Genomic DNA, 22,447 nt, shown 5'->3' on the forward strand with positions numbered 1-22,447 from the left:
GATCATACATGGCTTTGTAAATGTATTAGATAAAGGATTAAATGGGTTTTATGCTACAGATTATAGGGCAAAGTTTTTACCATAAGGGTGTGCCTAAACTAAGGAACATACTTTTTTGTTCTTCATAATACATTTTGCTTCTGTTTTAAATAACTCAAATAACGCATACAACACATATAGGTGCTGTTGTACCACCTCTAAATATCTTTCAGATAGCTTATTAGGTGGGATTTTGACAATTGTTTTCTTACATTTGCATCTTATTATTTAGCAGATAAGTTATCTGTCACTTAAATAAAAAAAAACTATCCTTCATAAATTCCGCATTTTGTGCATGTTATTCGTGATTTTTGTCTGCAAACAAAAATCACTCTACTGTCCAGTTTTGAAATCCAAATGAAATTGTAGTACACGGCTTGTTGATGCACAAGACCTATTCAGATCATTTCATTTCCGATTAAGATTATATTTGTTGAAACAAACGTATCACTTATGCCTTCGTCCATTTGCCTTCCTTTTATTATTCTTTCTTTAAAGCAAGTAGCCTTTCAAATGCTCGACTTTCTGCTCATACAGGTATATGACTGTACCTGTCGGCTCCAAGAGGCATCTATGCAATATTCTCTCTCGTACATCGTATGCTAAAAGCTTGCGAGTACAGCCGCGCACAAAGATTTTTAAATCTCTTTGCAAACATACACCGGACAGTCACTTACACGAAATATTTGCAAGCCTTGTCTTTGTTTGTGCTCGGAATACACTAAAAGTTAAGTGCTGGTGACTTTTGAAGATACGTGAAATGGTAAATTATTTGTGTTTCAAAAGCATTTTAAAGTACTTAATAGCAGTTTTGAAGTTAGGTGTGATTGTGTGAATAGTATAAGTAAAGAGGGTAGTAGAAACCCGAAGCATACCGATATGGAAAGAAGTCGTGATTTCAAGTATGTTAACTAGGTATTGGTCAACACTTAATATCTACACTGCTCTTAACGGCTGCGTATTAAAAATCAAATGATGAATACTCATAGGAATCACATAAAATTTTCTTCCATTAGCAAACTAAACTGCAATAATCTAAACTCAATGAGTTAATTTATAGCTGTGACTCAATTCTTGAATAATGATTTGTTATTCTACACCTTATGAACCACATCAACAAGTATCAATGAAATAGTCACGACTGTGACAATAGATTCACATCACACATAAACCAAAATAACAGCCACAATTTTAAAGCACTAAAGGCATAAACTGTCAAAAAAAAAACTACAGCTCAAACGTTCAAAAATAAAGCCTATCATCAATGCTACCAACTGCAGCGGCCCTAACGCTAACAGTTGCAGTGCAATTAACTTATTCATGAATGGCTCGGATGAGCGCAGCCAACATCCAGATATTATGTACATTCAGACCATTTCACTAATTATCGCGCTGTGACGTCCTCTGTTCTTTTGTACGACGATTGTAAAGCTTCTGCGCTAAGACTTTGTCGTCGGATGAATAAATAGAAAGCGTGTTAACCTATATTTTGTGGATTGTACTTGAGTTTTGGACTTTAACTCTTTATAATAATAGGTATCTTATCTCAATATTGACAAATGAAGATCATTATTTTATACAAAATCTTTAATCCAAGGGTGACTTTGATTGGATGTCAGTAAGTCCAACTTTCAAGTCGAAGGAAATTTTATAAATTGGTAATGTGATTTGATTTTTAAGTGTGGCTGGCATGGCATGTTTTCTTTCTCAAAAACAACCCGATAAAGGCTTACAATCAGCCCCCTTTCTAAAGTCAACCCCAAAGACAAACCACTGTCCAAAAATTGGTTTGGCCTGAAGCTGATTCAATCGCTAAATCACTACTTTTTCTTCTTCTTACCGATAGGTGGCAGAATTTTCAAGTTATGCGCAATATTATTTTTATCTCAGTCAGTTTTATAAGTTATAATATATACATCGCTATAAAACATAGAAGCATAGGGTAATAAATATAACACCCTAACATCATAGAATAGAAACGCCAAAAATAATTCACCCAAACACAAATAAATTCATATCCATCCTTTCTATTTAAGACCAAGAACATATTTATACAATCAACTGGCGTAATTCTGAAGGCTTCCAAAGGTCATTGTCACGCACCCACATACAGGATTAGATTCCTCAACTCAACGCTATTAGATAAAACGTCTAATATGTATTTTTAGAAAGGATTTTATGCTCACTGTCAACGACCCGTATAGAAGCTAAATGTGGGATCAAATATATCAATCAGTGTATGTGTTCCAATTATTTTAATATTAGTCCTCTCTTTATAGACTAGATTCGTGAGGAAGCCACGTTACTGAACTCCTGGGAGGCTATCACGTATCTCAGTTGACAACTTTTTGAAAGCCACTTTGATGTATATTGTTTTCTCCCTTAGATTATAGTGATTAAAACGTTACGTCAAAGCAGCAATGTACTGAATAGTGACCGTTAATTTGACGTACACTTGTTGTCAACTAAGATACGTGATACGCATAATGGTCCTAGTATAGAGAATATTCTAATAGAAATTAAGAAGCCACTAGGTAAGCACTTCATCCGACTTGGCAATGAAACTTGATCCGTGCTTAACTGTTGCATACACTACCATTCAGACATGCGACAATTTCTTCTTCTTTCTAACTAATATTATAAAAGCTAAGTGGGCGTCGTTGAAACTATTTTGTGTTGCTGTACATTTTAAATGTCAAACTCTCTTTACTCGATGGTTCTAATTGTAGAGAATTGCGCTGCAGACGAAAACATCTAAAAGACTTGACACCGAGCAGATAAAAAATTATACATACATAAAATCACGCCATCTTCGCCACGGAAAATGAATAGATATTTTTTTTTCTAAGACTGCACACATCTCCTGAAACCCTACAACCAATTAATTTGATGAGCAAACAGCACTCACGAATGGCTCCTAACCTCTCATTAAGCACATTGTCTTGCACCACAACAATGGGGCTGCAGGTTAACTGCGTCAGCGACAATTAAGGGTCACTGGCAGATATATGTTCTAGCTTGTATTAGCTCTAACTGGTGATATATTTCAACTATTCTATGGAGTAAATACGAGGCTACGTCGAGCTTATTGCTAAATGCAAGTGGTAATAGAGAATTATATTAATGAGGGAGTGTTTGCGCAAGAGGCATTGACGATAAGTACACTACTTTAGTTGATTCTGACTGTTTCTTTTGGCGTAATATGACTCTCAGGATTTTAACCAGAGAAGAAAATTAACCAAAGATCTTAAGCATGCGGTATACGAATCACATACCATTTTCTTTAAGTTGGAACTAAAGCAGCGCCACCCATATAATGGTGGTAAAGTTCCGACGAACCGTTTCGCTGCAAATGCAACTTCAAAAAGTTTTTTCAGTAAAAAACTTTAAATAATTTTACACACACCAAATTTCAGAATATTCCTTCATCTACTTTTCCAAGTGACCGTTTCATGATAAAATTCAAAAGTAACAATTCCTTGATCCAATCATATCCCTCTGTCATATTTCTCAGTCCGTAATTAAGTGTGCGAAGCTCCCTTGCAGCGTTACAATTAACTTATTCATGAATGTGCTCGAGTCCTAATTATTTATTTTATTTTACGATGCCTATTATCCTCTAACACCCGCGTCGTAAATACTTGAGCGGTGAGAGGGTAATTTTGAATTTTGAAGTAATTTCAAAGGCTCTACTCTCAAGGCTTTATTTCAAATATTACTTGTAGATTTGTTACGTTCGCTTGATGTATGTGTACCGTCGTTTCCTCTTACTTTATTTGTTTAATCTAAGCCACTTGTTTTATGGTTATTTTAGGGGACTAATGAGAAAATTGTTTTTAAGTACGCTATAAAATCTATGGTAGTTTAATCTCGGGTCAGAATTACAGCTTTAATCTTAAAACTAATTATTTGAAAGTACTTTTACCTGAGGTGTTAGGCCTAGTTTTAATCATATTCAATGTAGTGGAGAAAGGTCACGTAGTCTAAGTACTCTAGTTATTACTAGATGTTAGAATAAAGGTAAAGTTTATTTCTTTCGTGTACTTAACGGTTAACTTAATTTTACGGAATTAACAACATATTGCCGGAACCTGAGGCTTTTACGTATAGTTATAAAGAAACCTTATATGGCTGCGAGTCCGATCTTGCAGGCATAAAATAAGGTTTCCTGACCTTTCATGACAACTGCCTTTTCAGATAAAGCTACCCATGTAATTGTGCTAGGCTTCAACGGACTGTCTCTAATCATGAGTTCTCAGGTTCGGTTTCCGGGTCAGGCCAAATACTATTGTCTATTGGCCTTTATAATATATATAACTATTAGAATCCTTCCCAATAGTACCCTGGACTTTGGAAACGAGACCAGTAAGTAGCATGAATTGGCAAATCGTGGATGTATTTCACCTCTGCCTACACTCTCGGGTGTAACAGGCGTATGTAACTTTTCCATACTATTTCCGTCCAGATCAAAATAGCACAAAACTCAATTCATTAATAGTACGATAGTTATCGTTGACACGTCCGTCCATATTGGATTACAAAACAAACATCAATTTTGTTAATTTCATTAGCAACTGTACGTTTGTATTTATAAAACTATTCGTACAATGATATGCGTATCAATTAGCATCGGGAACGATTATTGGTTTTTGAAAATACATATTCATGTTGTTAGGCCGCCCTCGGATGGTCAATAATATTGCACAATATGGCATATTTCACGATATTCTTTACAGCTTAGAGTTTTCAGTGGGCAATATTTTTGTGTCTCCAACCCGCAATTGGCCAGCGTGGTGGGTTTAAGACCTAAACCCTTCCCTTTAAGAGGAGATCCGACAGTAATGGGCTAAAAAAATTGATAGTTTTCATTCAAGGTAAAGGTTTAATGGGTTGCGCAAGAAACATTCACATTTATTACGCAATATTAATTGGCTGTGAGATGGCGGTCATAGTTTTTGTTATAACTGCTGATGGAAAATACAGGTTATCAATACTTATAATCACGTATCCAAATTATCAGTTTTATTTTAACTTTATGTGCTAGTTGCCAGTGCCATTTCACGGCTTTTGTAAATGTCGGGTAATCTATGCGACAGGTTGAGTGACAACATAGGAAAAAGTCTGTTAATATTCCATTTGATACACTAACTGATATTTGTAAAGTTACAGACTGTTTGTCTATAGCAATAGTAAAAACAAGGTGACTATATATTTACCAGTGCATTCGACGTTTAACGCTTAATAAGGTTTCAAATCACAGTTATAATATTATTTAAAATTATAAAGTATGTTTGTTTTTAATTCTTAAATTTTCAGTAGCAAACTCTATTTGAGGTTGCTAAGGTTAAGTTCACCTTCTATTTCTTAGAATTAAAACTATATCTAGGGATATGTGGGTATGATAATAAGCCTCTGTTTGACCTTTGAACACTAAAGTGGGGAATATCATTGAACTCGTTATGTTTAGTTAATCTTATTTTAGTTACTGGGCAACAGCAATGCCTAGTTTTTGATACAAAAACAAGGCGAAAACTATTTTGTGTTACTCTTTGCATATTTAAAAAACTAAGAATATTGTTTTTTACGCTTTCGTGGCTTAACCAATTGGGATGCTAAACAGCAAAATTTTCATTATCGGTGAAGAAACAATATCTTTATATATATTTTGCTTTCGCTATCCAATTAACTGGTTATATTAATGGACACAAGCCGCAACCTACACTGACGACTTCATATGGAAAAAATGCTTTTGAACATTTGAACTTCAATTACTTTCGATTTAAGTAAAGTAAATGACTATTATGTGGCAGGTAATAACCAATCAAAACGCATAACAATATATAGGTATATGTAGGCTATGTGTTAAAATGTAACATTTTATTGTATACAGCAGCACGTGCTTGTGGTTCACATTTGAATGTACAGACCGCACGCAATTTTGTAATACGTGCATACGTCAGTTGCTGTTGTGTCACAATTTATAAAAAAATATCTGTAGAGCGATTCTCTACTAATATGTACTACCGACAACCGGCTAGTCATCGAGAAATTTTATATGAATATCTATCTATCTGATCAGCGTCTCTAACGGGTACTGTAGGAATTATTTTAGCAGTACATTTAAAATGTCAAACTTTCGTTACTCGACAGTACTGACTAAAAACTCACGCTACTGTAACGCGATTTTTTGAAAATGTACGAAGGTTTTTCTAAACCTAACAAAGCCGACGAGATTATTGAGCAATCAAATTAGTTGCGAAATTTATTCTTTCACGTATTATATTCAGACACTAATTTGATTTCATATTATTTCAACACTAAACAGAATTGAAATATTACAAATGTACAATAGTACAGTATAATAAATACTGAAATTGAGTACCCGTAAGCTCCACAATTGCCCCAAACAATAAGCCTTAATGTTCTGAAACACGTGTAAAGTAAAATATGTGTAGGTAACACGCAACAAATCAATTTAAATTATTCCCAAATGAAACACAAATAACCAGATTAAGGATCATCACATTTCATACGTACAACCGCAGAATTGAAACCAAAACATTATCTAGGCGCTTTCAAATTAAAACCAAATAAAGTGGGTAAAATTATTAAATAGAATTCATATAAAAGGCATCGTTGAAAAACGATTTAATAGGAGGCAAATAAAAATAGCAGTATGAGAGGGCCAAGTGGCCCAAGGGACCCTAATCAAATATACCTTAGTCCGGGCCGGCGCAAACCGGGTTTATAACCTGCACGGATTATGTAGGGACCTTAAGTGATTTTTGGAAATACTTTTATTCTTCTGCTGGATCGCACCTGCGACTTATTTCATGTCGGAAATTCGGCCTCCATACGTGTAATGATAGCTTTCAGAGGGAATATGTATTGTTCTACGCTTACGACGACAGTTTCTTAGATTCTGTAGGAAAATTGAAATGGTTTTTTTTCGTGTTGTAATTTTGCCAATGTAAAAAGGGGATAAAACCTGGTAAAAGTGAAATAAATATACATAATTATATAGCGTAATTCAATTTATTTAATGGATGTTGTATTATTTATTTTGTATGTCAATAAAAGTTTATTTCCTATATTATAATACTTTGTTCTGACATAAAAAAACTACAACCTTTGATTTTTGAGGACATTCATTTTACATTCAGATATATACATTTGTACAGTGCCTCGATTCTCTACTACTATCGACTACCGACAACCGAACTGTCATCGAGAAATTTTGTATGAAAATCTGATCAGCGCCTCTGGCGGGTGTCGTAGTAAATATTTTGGCAATACATTCTAAATGTCAAAATTTCGATAGCTAGCCGGTTGTCGGTAGTCGATAGTGGTAGAGAATCGAGGTACAGCAGTTGAAAACCTATTGCTTTTTTTTACCAAACAATCTTTCATACAAAATTTCAACTTATAAGTAAACAACAAATCTTCTATTTAAAGTCACAAAATCACAATATTTTCTCATACACATAAGATACAGTCCACATCATCGAGTGCGAACATGTTTGTTCAGAACAACTATTTATTCAGGATCATTGTTTGTGTTCGTTATCTTCGGAGGCAACTGCCATCCTTGTTCTACGACCTTACAGGGATTAACACAAGTTAGTCTGGAGATTATCTTTTGTATACAGATTAGTGAGTCGTATTGTTATTTTGATTGCGGTGTTCCAGTTGTAGTGTTAACAACTAATGATATATGATATTTTCTAGGTGTCTTAAATAATATTTAGTATTCTTATATTTTGGATTCAAGATCTAACCGCTCCTTTGTTTAGGAGGAGACCCTTGCCCAACAGTGGGATAGAAATGGGTTAAAAAAACTGGATTGATTTTTCAGGATTGTTAAAGCAAACATCAAAACAAAATTTTACTTATACTTTTAAGTGTTCTATAACGATGTACATTGTAGGTATACTTTAAAATATTTTTCATGAACTCGAAATAAGTCTCAAAGCGTACTAGTATTTTACATGATAGCGAAGCCAAAAAAGGACAACTTTATTTCGTAGCACAAACAAAATTAAAAATTATAATAATGTACTGTTGTATTATAATTGTGTTGTCTCTACCAACAACTTATTCTTGCAACTCCGAGTCAAAACAAAAGTTCATAAGCCAGACAGATTTCCATGAAACTGAAAGCTGAACTGAAAGACAAACAACGTACAATAACACATAACTTGTTGTTGCTCCACTATTTCCCAGAGAACCGGCGCGTATAAAAACAACACACCCCGCTATTTGATCCTACGATAGTTATAAAAAGACCAATCCCACACATACGTTCACACCGCATAGAAAACTTTTAGTACCGTCAACAAACAAAACAAAACTAATATTTCAAAAGTCAATAGTTTCGAATTTCGGATTCAAAACATTCGAACCGTCGCCGAGCTCAAACGGGCCAAAGTAACGTTGGATGAAGGGGCACGCTTGAAATTGCCGTTAAGTATGTGGTGGGGATATAAAAAGGGGGCAAAGAGGCTTAGAGGGCTTTGCGCGGCTCGCGAGTGCCAAGTTTTCACGGAGTTATGCCCTTACAGCTTGTTTGTTCACGTGCCATTTCCTATGTGATTAAGTGGTGGATTTTGTATGATAAAGTTTGAGACGCGAATGTCGCAATTGTTGAGGTATGAAATCTTGAATAAATACTATTGTCGCCGTAAAGACTCCGCTTTGGGGTGAAGCTTTATTAAAATAAATTTATGCGCAGGTTTTTAGAACGCTTTTGTAAAGTAACTTTTATTCAGCGATGAAACAGAATATTTAATGTAGTAAAACATTTTCTAGCACAAATTTGGTATGCTAAAAAATATTTTCGCACTTACACAAGAAACCCAAGAATTAGTTTAACAAGAAACTCATTAAAAGTCTCTCAACACTTTAGCTTCAAAGGAAAATTACCCGACGATTTCAATATTTTGCATGCAACACGCGAAAGCTGAGCGTAATGCAATTACATAGCGACACGCCCCCGACAACGTACGCGCCGGAACATTGTGCATAGCCACGGTCCCACGCTGGGGCGCCAATATTAAGAAAACTGCTAAACTTATATAACGTGCGCTTCTTCCATGTAAACTTAATTAAATAAACTTCAACACATTCCCGACGTAAATTGATCCAAAAATACCGCGTTGAGTTCATTTTAAAATATCGAGAATTGACCCAATTTGGATTTCAATAGCGATATGAAAAAATAGTATTAATTAAAGTTTTCATTTTTTTATGACATCTTTCTGTGATTCTTTATCAAAGTGTAGTTTAGTCCTAATGTATTATTGATATCCCATTAGGAGTCAGTGCTCGTTGAAACTTGACCTCTCTCACTATTGACCAATAATGTCAATTAGGAAACTTGTAAGGGATAATACAAAGACATTGTTAGTGATATTGAATAGACTATAAGTCAGCTCGCTGAAAGCTAATAGAGTGAAGGTGAGTGGAAACTCGCAGCCGGTGCCACTTTATTAATACCCGGAACTGTGCCAGATAAATTATGACGTCACTTAATCACAAATCCGCCATTGCTCTTAATAGCAGCAAAGGTCGAAAAGCATTGATTTATAATAAGACTAATTCGACCGAGAATTATCTAACTGTGGCGCTTTGTGACCAAAATTTAACAGTCGAGTTTGTAAATTGAGCCTTCTGTATTTTATCAATGGTTATTAAATTGTTGATGAGTTCAAATCTTAGGACAGTAACGTTTTATAAACTAAAAGTCAAATAATCTGGAGCTAAAATTTCAAGTTAGATAGATTGTTTTTGTTTTAAAGGTTGTCTAGAAATATCTATTACTGAAGTGATTCAATATTTGACATAGAAATAATCGTGTTTGTATTGGGTAACATTTTGAGTACAACATTGTTCTTTTATTCACGTGGGCGTTCATATTTAAAGGAATTATATGCCTAAGGGCGATACGAGAGGAATCTGTAACGTTCGGAACAAACTCGTTATTTCTACACGAGTACTTGATGTTGATACTCTGAGGGAGAGGATAAATAAGCTGTATCTCCCCACGAAAAACGGCACATAAACATAACCGAACGGGTTTTACCTGGAGACTTACTACTGAATAAGTAATGTATCATCACTCTTTGTTTAGAGGGGAACTGTGCCTACCTAAATTTTACCTATCATTGAAATCTATGCGTACGTGGGGAGTCATTTAATCTTGTATAACCACCCATTCTTACACCATCTTGATAAAATCCAGACTTTGTTCCTACAAAATTTACTCGCCATTTTAAAACTTCTACATTAAAGTGGGCATCTCCACTAAAAAGGGGTAAGAAATCTCCAATCTCATGAATACACATATATTATTCAGCGCAATATTGCACCAGTGTTCCTTGCAATCGTCGCCTCACAAACGTTCCCGGTCCGATAATTAAGATAAATAAGTAAGCAACGGAACTAAAATTCCGATTGTATCGCGAGTCAGAGGGTATCTGAGTCAGGTCTCGTAAAATATGCACTGTATCGAGTGTTCCGCAGTGCGGCAAGCGAGCGTCTGCGACTACGCGACCCTCGGTTTTAGCGCCTCACCACGCCACGTCGCCGTCTCCGTCAGAGCAAACAACGATGCGTGGTTAAGCCACTTTCGCAGTTTGTCGTTTGGTTTTAGGATTGTCTGCGGCCTCAGCTGTTTGTCTATCTCATGTGTTACCAACTATAGAATTATAGAAACAGATTTTCAGCTTAGCAGTTCGGGTTCCAAGTGTAGGGCTTATCCGCTTTGTTTGGTGTTCGATATCTTTGATTTGTTCGGTGTTAGACCCTTTGTGATATCTAATCCGGCTTGTAGGCGTTGTATTATATCGTCTTACATTTTTAGCTCATTGTTGAGTAATACTTTAGTGGGCTTAAAATAGTTTATGTATTTTATGATAGAATAAAACAGGATCTATTGTGAACTTTGATGCTTTTAGAAATAAATACGTAGTTAAAGATTTGAAACGATACAAAAATAGAGTGACAATTGAATTATACATTGATAAATAATTTAACATGATTGTCCTAGAAAACTGAAAGTCATGCCGACTGGTAATATAATTTCTAATAGCAGTATAATTATATAATTACTGTAACAACTACGTATTTTCTATTTGTCAAGTAGTCTCGTCTAATTTATTTTCACTCGCTAGGAAATGTCAGTCATTGCTCAACCAGCTCAGACACGTATGGTCGTAACCGCCGACGCTCAAGAACTGCAATAAAACACGAGTACTAATACACTTGCGACCTTTCTTATAGAACTACTTCCTTCTGAGAAAACACCAATAAAAGATGTATTTAAGACTTTATACAATATAGCTGACCCGCGCAACTTCGCTTGCGCCACATAAGAGAGAATGGGTCAAAACTTTCCCCGTTTTTGACAACATTTTTCGTTGCTACTCCGCTCCTATTGGTCGTAGCGTGATGAAATATAGCCTATAATTTTTCAAATCGGACCAGTAGTTCCTGAGATTAGCGCGTTCAAACAAACAAACAAACAAACAAACAAACAAACAAACTCTTCCGCTTTATAATATTAGTATAGATTTCTGAATATGATTTCAATCGATATTGTGTTAGAGACTAAGTACTTGTAGTGTTAAAAATACATAATTTTTATAATATAAGGATTAAATAAATACTTGGGAAATGTTCATTCGGGAACTTATTAGATTCTTAAAGTCAAAGTCAAAATCAACGGTACTATCCTTACAAACTTCTCTTGCCTCATTCACACCCATACATCTTGTCATACAGGACTGCCACACCTGACTTTTTTGCAATACATCAACGATATGATCGACTCTTTATTTATAACAAAACCTCTACTATAATTATATGTATATTGGTAGGTACACGCCCATTTGTTTCATTTTGTATGTTTTATTTAAATGTTCGTATTTATACTGTGGACATGCCTTTAATAATAAATAAGTAAATAAATAAATAATAATTGATACTCTCGCTAATATTACACAAACACAAATAAACCCACAAACAAAAACAAAACATAAATAAGATATCAATGAGTAAAATAAACCACTAAATAATAGGATGGTGTGTTTGAATTCAATTTCCGTTAGAGTTAGAGGTGAATTTATACAACAGTTCAATCCATTCCCGACCAATAACCTGACTTGGAGCGGCATAAATTTCACGTGGATATAGTAAAAGCAGCCGCAATAAACTTTCTATTTTAGTTTTATTGCCTCTGCCAGGTAGGGAATTTGTAAAACAACTCGCTCTTGCTCAATATATCAAGCGTTCGGACATACCAGTGATAAGCTACTTGAATTTTAAAACTTTATGGACGCTTATTCAATGTGATGTGGGGAATTTTGTTCAATTTTCATATTTGCATTTTGGTCGATAGTGTACATTTGAGTGCAGGTTATGAAATTTTAGTCTGGAGTTGTTGGGGAATTAATATCATAATGTTATTATTTTTCTTCTTCATTAGGGTAATTCATAGTGTCAAAGATAATATGATACAGAAAAATCATGCAGAGTCGGATTCAACGGATATTTTTTTTTGATGCTGAACAACAATTTAATAGCTTTTTGTTTTAAGCTTAACACTAAATTTTACGACTTTAATGTTTACCTTTAACGAAAAGACAGAGGAATAATTTATTTTCAACAATCAATTTCTGAAATATAAATGGGATGTCTTGGATACACATTTTTAAACTCCTGACTTTATCATAAGTATTTATCAATTAAGTATAATTCTGTTAAACCTTGCAAATACATTTTTTATTTAAAACAGGTGATTTTTCTTTAATTACCTTCCCCGGGAGTTATTTACTTTTCCAAATTGTGGCCAAATCGATTTGACGCATAAGCAGAAAGAACACACATATTTATAATTTTTCCATTTTTTCAAATACACACATTACTTCCATAAGTTATTGGTCTGCTGCCTAAAGTTCGAACCGTCGACCACTTGCGTGGGTGTGTACCTACTTACATTTATAATTTCTCCACAACACTTTTGTTTTTATTTATCGTATGGTTAGTGGTCAACCTAGTGTCAAAATTGTTCAAGGCGCTCGAAAAGCCTTTGAAATGGCTTAACGACTGTTATCTTAATTCACAACAACCGACTTTTTACGTGCCCTCCGAAGCATAGAGACGCTAAAATCAAATCATTTATTCATATAGTTCAAATGCTGACACTTATGATAGTCAATGATACAGGGAGTGAAGGCCACTCTTTTTAATCGCCAAATATTTTCAAACAATATTTCTATTAGGTAGTGTTGGTAGCAGCTACATCATCAATGATTTCATTGACGATGTAGCTGCTACCAACACTACCGAACACCGGTCATAACATAAATTAAATCTATATAAAAGTGCCAGTATATAAAATAATAAAAAAAATATTTTTTCATTCCCAGGTGGCCTGGATCCACATCGACCGTCAGATGATCCTCACGATCCACAGACACGTGATCACCCGGCTGGCGCGGTTCAGCGTGTCCCACGACAACGCCATGACCTGGCTGCTCCACGTGAGCCAAGTGCAGCAGGAAGACCGGGGCTACTACATGTGCCAAGTTAACACTAACCCTATGATCAGTCAAGTTGGTTATCTGCAAGTTGTGGGTGAGTTTCTACTGTCTCTGTTTATATGCTAGCTTTTTTCGTGATTTCTCTTGCGCTTTTCTTCAATATAGAAATCTGTTTGATTCGTTTTCTGTTTTTTCACTGTTCAACGACTAAGCGGTTTATGTAAAAAATAAACAGATCTACGTTTTATTTATTTTTTAAGTTAAAAAACTTCCACGATATGAGACCACCTAACCAATATAGAAACTAACCTAAAAAATGTACTCCTCCTCTTAAATTGGTGTAGTGTTTATTTTTTTGCTCAAGAATTTTTGGTGTGCACCGTACAATTGGATATAATTATGAATATACAATTTTAACTTTCGAGACTATTAAAAGGATCAATTAATTATTAAACAAAAGTTTAAATACCAAATATAGTTTTGAATTGCATCACATTATAGTGAGATTCATCTACGAGAGTATAAAAAAATACTTTAGAACTAGAATTCTAATTATCAAAATTAACTATAATCATGTTATATAAATGAATGTTTTAATATAAGTTAATTAAAACACGAATATTCGTTCACAATAGTTTTATCGTCACTATTTGAAAGTTTATAAAACCCACTCAGACGGTCAAATTGCTCTATAGGGGAACATAAAGATATCTTTACGAAGATGACAAATAGTAAGTAATGTTTCTACTTACATGCATTTTACTACGCCTTTCATAGAGATTTATTGAGGGCCTCTTACTAAGAAAATGTTTAAATTATGTTGTATAGTGTAGTATTTTACACTCTTTACAGTTTTCAGTACTTTAATTGTTCTGCGCTGTTTCACCAAGAAGATATGTAATTTTATTAGCCACACTTGTTACCAGGCATTCGTAAAAAATAACTTAATACCTCACCTTCGTAGTGCTGTGGTTGAGGTGGCGGTAGGCCCGCAACTATCGTGAGGTCATGGATTGATTCTCACTCAACGCGACATTTTAAAGAAAAAGAAATCAATTTTTGTATGAGGTTGTCCAAAAAAAACAAAGAAAATTGAAAAAAATGTCTAAACCGAAAATTTAAACACCTAAATCATATTCAAACAAAACAGGTAATCTAAAGCAAACGAATTTGTTTAACAAAATACCCTAACAAACTCACCCTTAACACACAAATTAATCTTTGAAACCGTCATATCGCTTCTCTTGAATCCATTAACACTAGTTATGAACCTTCATTCATAACTGAAGCTATTCGATGATATAATGGAAACTTATTAATCAGAATTGGGGAAAATATTGACGGGAAAACCCCCTATTTACCCCTCTCCCCACCTTGTCTCCACGTTGAAACTTTTAATTACTTTCCTATAGTATTTTGAAAGGGGTAATAGCTTCTTCTTTCAGTTCTTATCGCTTTGAAATAAACTCTTTGGGAAAATTTAATTGTTGTTTTGTGCGTGGATGTAAATTGTTTAGTCGTTACAAAGATGATTACTTTGGATCAAAATTATTTGTTGGCGAGTTTGTTCTAAGAATGTAAGCCACACGCTGACATGTTTTCATTACGTTCTTCGTGCCAGTTTTGTATTAATATTGCCTTTGGCTGCCTCTGAATGGTACGTTCTTAATAGGATTCAACTTCAATGCGAAACTTATGAATAGGTTTATGTTGAAAGTAAATTTACTGGTTGTTGAAAATCCAGTCTTGGCATTATTGTACGAGATTCCTTATAGGTAATATTAATGCAGTTTTATTTTTAAATTATGACCATATCAATCCAATTAATTGCAAGCCAAGTTTAAAAAACATTATAGTCGTTTATGTATAGTAATTGGCAAATGTGAACTTATCACAAAATACCGTATTATCTAAACGATTGCAGTCATCAAAATCCACACCAAATCATACACTTGGCAACGTCACCAACATTGCTATCTCCATATTCATTACCTCAAATTCGTTAACAAATAATTTCGCAGCGACTGCCCGAAAATCAAGCAAATATGGAACACGGCCAAAGTCTCGAGATAACATTCGTATCAGTTGCCCAACGGTAACGTTATATGTACAAAACTGTTTAACTGTATAGGCGTGTAGTCCCAAATCACCGATACGAGTAACAGTTAGTCTTTTATATAGCCGTTTCCTACAAACTTTTAAGTGGAAATAAAACGGTGGTTTTTCCTCGTGTTTGCATTTTAAACGTGGCACGCTGTTTTTATCTCGGTTTTATTGCTTAGGGCGCAACTTGTGGCGAGCTCTAAATATACTCTCTGAGAAAGGGTGAATTAATAGACTTACACGTAATTGCGGCTTTTCTAGTTGCGTGTTCAATCAATATACGGTAATTGAAATACAAGATTTATGGAATATTTTATAACGTGTTCTGTAAACATATTTATTCGTGTAGAATGTTTTAAAATGGTGTACACTTTGTGTAACGATGTTTATTTATTAACTAATAGCATGCCATATTTATAAAACAAATTGAGTTATTAAAAATATTTTTTTTGTTGCTTCCGAGTTTTGTTTTATATTTGTTAACTGTATGTATGAGTCCCGTGACAGGACTTATTTATTGCTGATACAAAATGACTGCCTTTGTGACGCGGTTGGTAGTATACCTAACCGACTGCTGATCCTAACGTCTCGGGTTCGATTGATTGATCATTTTTTTTAGATTTTTATTAGAAGATTTCTTTAAAGTAGAGTTTGATAACGTGTCCTCTGTAAATCGCAAGGCATTTTCCCCTTATCACCTGAAACTAAAATTATTCAAAAGCGAATCGCAGGAGTATCATACACTTTTCTACACCTTTGGATAAAACATATAATATATTATGTACGTACAAATGTATATTTCTTGCGTTCTCTTGAAAAAAATGAAACTCACCTTCTGCTTCTTGTCCTCAGTACCACCGAACATCTTAGACGAGGAGAGCACGCAGTCAGCAGTAGCAGTGAGGGAGAATCAGAACATAAGCCTGGTGTGCAAGGCGGACGGGTTCCCCACGCCGAAGATCATGTGGCGCCGCGAAGATGGACAGCCTATATCGGTTGATAGGAGGAAGAAAGGTAATTATTATATGAAGTAGTACGAATTTTCTTTGGTTGCTATTATCATATGGCGTTTGATATTTAAAATATACTTTTTAAATTAGTTGCTACTGCACCCATTAGAGGTGCTGATGAATTTGGATTGTTTTCGTACAAAATTTGTCAAAAGCGAGTCGGTTGTAGATTATTTTAAGTTAGAAAATTTAATTCGGCCTACAAAATGACTATAATTTTATATACTCATTTTGATAATAATATAATTAATTAGCAATATCAAAACTACAGTTTCTGATAAAAAAAAATATGAAAAAAATCTATGTACAGTCCGAGGCTGTGTCATAATACAATAATAAAATACAATTTAATTAATAATCGATATGAAAATGATTACGTTTCAATATTAAGACGTTTAGAATTAACTGGAGATATATCCAAAAACACTCAACACCTAAGCATTGTTCCGTAAACATTTTTTCAAAAAGTCGTGATCATCATTATAAAAGACATCTACGTTAACGCCGTCTCAAATTCCTTCCCATAAAGGTACAGCACGATAGGTACATAATAGTACTTTACTTTTATTACAGAATTAAAACCAAGTACCTTAGTATTATTTCACCTTTATCGTCACGTAACGCGTTATACAATTGCGAACAGTATCGACGAATATAAATGTATAAACACTGAGAAGAATATTTTAATAAAAGTTTTACATACTTACCATGTCTTGTATACCAAGAGTCTAGTCAGAGATGTATAAAATTCGAGCACGTTTCGCTACTACCAATGTTAGTCTAACGTTTATTTTTTAGTTCAACTGTTGGTGCAGTGATTAGCGTGGTCACCTCGGCACAATAATTGTAGTGCCGCGAGTGGCAGGTTCAAATCTCAACCGGGATGTATTATGTTGGGGGCGAGCCTATAGCCATTTACTGGGCACGTTTTCAAACTCCGGCCTGCTATTTCGAAATATTCTTATATGGATAAGAGAGAAAAGACCATAGACATACTTTACCCGACCCGGCTTTCGAACTTGAGTCCTCATGATCAGCAGTCGGATACACTTACGACCGTGCCATAGCGCTGGTCTGTTAATCTAATATTTATTTGTTTTATTTGTAAATACATATAAAAGTCCTAACGTTTAAATATACTATTTTGAGCAAAAGTAGTTTTAATATCGTTTCTAATATTCAACTAAATTTTAAGTTCTATGAGTTAAGTATTAATTTAGTTTATTGTTTTGAGACAATTAAGCTGTTCTACGACGATATTAACAATATTTTTATGGCAGCTATTTACAATTATTTCTTTTATAACAGTTCATAAAGTTTTTTATTACCATTTAAATTTTTTTTTAACTACGACTTGTAAAATAAACTACAATTCTTGTACAATTTAACTCTTAAACATTATGTACTTATATCATATCATTATGTAATGAGATCATTACATCTGATGCAGAAATACTTCTAAAGATAAGGTGAAGGAAAATAACAAAAGGAGATCGTGACTTCTGTATACCTCCTCGATGAAAGATATTTTTTAATCACAACAGTGAACTAGTGTGTTGAACCCAATGCGCTTTCTAGAGGACTCTCGTTCTATGAAACATTTTTTTCAAACCTATATTGTCCCCCTAACGTCACTGTATGACTTATCGACTATATCCATACTAATATTATAAATGCGAAAGTAACTCTGTCTGTCTGTCTGTCTGTCTGTCTGTCTGTCTGTCTGTCTGCTACTCAATCACGCCTAAACTACTGAACCAATTTGCATGAAATTTGGTATGGAGATATTTTGATACCCGAGAAAGGACATAGGCTACTTTTTACCCCGGGAAAATAACGCAATTCCCGGGAAAATTCAGAAAATTCAACGAAGTCGCGAACAGTCAATATTATAATGACATTGAATTAACAAAATTCCGTTGCCATGGCAACTGTTTTAATGGCGGATATGCCTTAGCGCGACTTCGTTATACTATAAAAATATTTTGAGAATATTTTTCGTGAAAAAAAGCATATTTTATATCATCACGCTACGACCAATAGGAGCAGAGTAGGTAACAGTAAAAAGTGTTACAAAAACATGGAAAATTCTGACCCCTTCTCTCTTATGTGACGCAAGCGAAGTTGCGCGGGTCAGCTAGTGATCTAAATAAATATACACTGACAATTCCCTTCAATAAACTATTTGACCCTAAAGTGACTCGGTGTCTGCCAGCTTTTCAACCTTAACTCTAGACTATCAGTGATAAAGAAATTGGAATCTAATAAAATACTACATGGTATTCAAATTGATTTGCTATGATGGCAAAGTAAGAACATAAGGACTTTAAACTGACTTGATGAGATATATTTTTTATAAAGACTGGACCAGTTTTGTAGACTCAAACAAGTTGAGACAGTTACGGGTTAAGTCATTATGTCATTGCTTAAAAGTGTTCTGACAGTTTCCTGTAAATAGTCTGTCATCAAGTGCCACGTGACGCAGTGATGAGGATACAGTCACACAGACGTAGTACAAATCTTAGTGTAAGTTGGTAACCGCGTCGCAGAGCCGTACATGTTGCTGGATATAATATATTTTAACAATCCGCAAAGCGCAGCTGTTGCCAGCCAACTACACAATTCTATTGCACAGGGCTGTCGCGTTGTGTAAATACGTAGATGATTATTTTAGGGTAATGTTTAAAAATGCGCTGGAATTAAAGACATGTTGCGATGAAGTAAAAAGTAGAAAGCGAGTTTAAAGTTCTTCTGCCTCGATGAATGCTTGTTTTGGTTGCGAAAGGTAATTTTATTCGAAGAGTAGTTTTGAATTTTTCTGATAACGAATGAAGAATCTGTCAAAATATTTTTTTTTTTCCAAATAAAGTTCATCTGTCTGGCCTATGAGTAATTAAACGGTGTTTTTTTAGACATATCGTCTGAAATAGTAGCATAGATATTATTACTTCAAATCTCTGCATAACAATACAAATGAACATTTAAACTGTATCACTGTCAAGTAAGGACATTAGAGGCATATAATAATCCTACCGTAAGAAGCAATAGTCATAAAATTACTTTAGTTTGCATTCCTTACGTCCAATAACGGAACAATACTAGCTAATAGTACTGCAGTCGATGTTCAGCCATTATCTAATAGGACGTAAACTGTAGCCAAGATGTTGATTTTTACAGTCGTTGCAGAAATGTGATGCAATTTTGTTTGTACTGATCGTTTTGTAAGAGAATTTTGTATTAGATGGTGGTTTATCTATGTAAAGACATTTACATTATGATATAGTGAGTTTGTTAAACTGTTATCTGTTATACTACTAAGTTACTGTTATAACATCAAAGACCGTGAATATTGAAAATCGTGTGTATGGTGAGTGTTTGTCACTGACACTTAGCTGTTTACGCATGTCAAAAAAATATTTATTTGACAAGGTGGCAAATTCACAATAAGAGCCTTGTTTTGAGTATTGTATCGATCGTCTATTATTTAAATAACTAGCACCTCAAAATATAATATATTATTACTGCTGATAGCTTTATAACATACAAATAAAGTAATGAACCTAAAAGTTAGCTTATATAAATATTTTTCAGCTAAAATCAACTTTAACCCTCATTTCATTCTCACCCTCGTAAGGTGAACCAAAAGCGAAACACTTGAAACCCCTTCTTCCCTAAATAGAAGGCCAATTACGCGCACTCGAGCACACTCGCAGTAATGCCGCAAATATGATAATAAACACACTTCAGCCAGTGCCACTTCAAATATATGCACTCCCCGAGGAAATTACGAAAAAACTGTTTAAAATATACCACAGAACAAAAGTGGGTTAGGAACCAAATGTGATTAGATTCATGCGATTTTTTTAGAGCAGCCACTGTCAGGTTATTTCTGGAAATAATACAATACAATAAAAATTTACAACCATCACTGCCCCACCGCTGGACAAGGTTTTCCTCTCGGAATGAGGCAAGGATTAGGCCTTGTGTCCACCTCGCTGGCCTAGAGCGAATTGGGGGCTTTTATCAGGTCTTGAACTGAATGGAAGATGCAAACGGTGCGGTGACGAGTACGTGGGTAGCGAATCTTTAAAATATGTTTATGCTATCAAGAAGTCCCGTGAGGTAGTAAGCCCTTGACGGTTTCCAAAAGCTTTTGTAGTTTCGAGTGCTAAGTCGTCACCTGGTTCAGAGGATGATGACCCCTTTTATGTGGTCAAATATCGGGCTTCAATTATCAGGTCATTTGTAGACGTAAATTGCATCCAGCTCCATGATCGACCTATACGTGGTAAAATACAGGTCTAAATATTTTACTTACCGGTTTAAGCACAATGGACGAAATCCTACAAAAGCTTTACACCAGTTCTGCCAAATTAAAGCTGAAGCAGTCAAACAAAGCCTCAAAAATTGAGTTTAATTTCGATATCCTGCCGAGTAAAATTAACGTGTGGTTGAAGGGCCCTTGTTGCTAATTGTGTGTGACCCTCCTGTCACACACATACGTATTAGCAAAGACCCCTGCATGGAGGATGTTTTAATTACATCACCATCGAAAAACTCCGGTTTTTCGATTGTACGTGTTAATCTTTTGTTGGGATTAATACGGTACCCTTTTTACTCGCGGCTTTAAGTGAAGAGCTGCCGTGCTGATGAATAAAAGTTGTTCTGACGAGGTTTTTTTAGTTAAAGCATCTGGGCTCAAGTGTCGGTATTTGGAACTCGGTTTGTCGCTATGCGGGTGATTTGTATGCTGTGAAAATGTATTCATACAACACTGTTCAAGTTTTTTTTTGCAAAGTTATATATTGATACGAAAAATTTGCTCCGGTTATACGCAAATTATATGACAATACAATTCTGGGATATTAAGTAATTTTTATCATGTAACCGGTGAGGTGCTAACGCGAGCCGAAGCATAGAAGAAATGGCAGCATAACAAGCAAGCACTATCATTTAACATACACCAGTATTCCAAAAACCTGTTTTTCTAAATATTTAAACCTTATCTTTCAGAATTCTACATTACAGTCCTTTACGTGAGAGAAGTATACGTGAAAATACATTAATTACAGCTCCATCAAACCTTTTGAAAATATACGGCGATATTTTGTTATGTTGTAGAAATATAAGCGATGACGTCATAACACTGTTAACGTGACTAAATTTTGAACGGAACCTAGTTTGTAATAAAATTTGGTGAAGGCAAATAGAGCATAGTACAGTTACCAACAAAAAATCAATATTTTAGTATTTTTTAGTCTTATATCTAAATTTTGACACAATATCTACAACACTTAAAGTGCTATTTTTACACACAGTTTAATATGCCTTCTAACTTATAATATAAAAATTAATAATCAAAAATTAATATAGTCGTTTGAAAGATTCCTTTGCTTGTTTTTTTTTTTTTAATAACAGAATCTTGCGACACAAATGATTACGGGACTTTTACTGAAACAGGGGCTAAATTATCAATGACTACATTAAATGTTTGTTTTACTAAAAACATAATGTATGTATATAAACATTAGCCAAACGCGATAACTATGTGTGTAATATAGCGAACGGTTTCTCACTACAGATTATTATGTGTCTTCGACCTATTTTTGTTGCTGATTGTACAACAAAAATCTGCCATTTTCTATTTCATTACATAACCACAGTCTTAAATCCAATCTTTGTAGATTGTCTAGAAAATGTCTTTACAATTTATTCTTTCAAAATGTGAAAATTTACAAAATAATATTATAACTT

At 34.5% G+C, this 22,447-nt stretch overlaps 1 protein-coding gene across 1 annotated transcript in view; it reads left to right on the top strand.

Annotated features, from left to right (window-relative positions):
* The window catches only part of LOC142973222 (lachesin-like), a 95,929-nt gene that overhangs the window by 43,273 nt on the left and 30,209 nt on the right, over positions 1-22,447 (top strand). The window contains exons 4-5 of the mRNA XM_076114859.1: positions 13,467-13,674; positions 16,536-16,697. Of these exons, the coding sequence (XP_075970974.1) occupies positions 13,467-13,674; positions 16,536-16,697 (370 nt within the window). The remainder of the gene's footprint in view (positions 1-13,466; positions 13,675-16,535; positions 16,698-22,447) is intronic.

Source organism: Anticarsia gemmatalis, chromosome 5, assembly GCF_050436995.1.
Source record: "Anticarsia gemmatalis isolate Benzon Research Colony breed Stoneville strain chromosome 5, ilAntGemm2 primary, whole genome shotgun sequence".
Lineage (NCBI taxonomy): Eukaryota > Metazoa > Arthropoda > Insecta > Lepidoptera > Erebidae > Anticarsia > Anticarsia gemmatalis.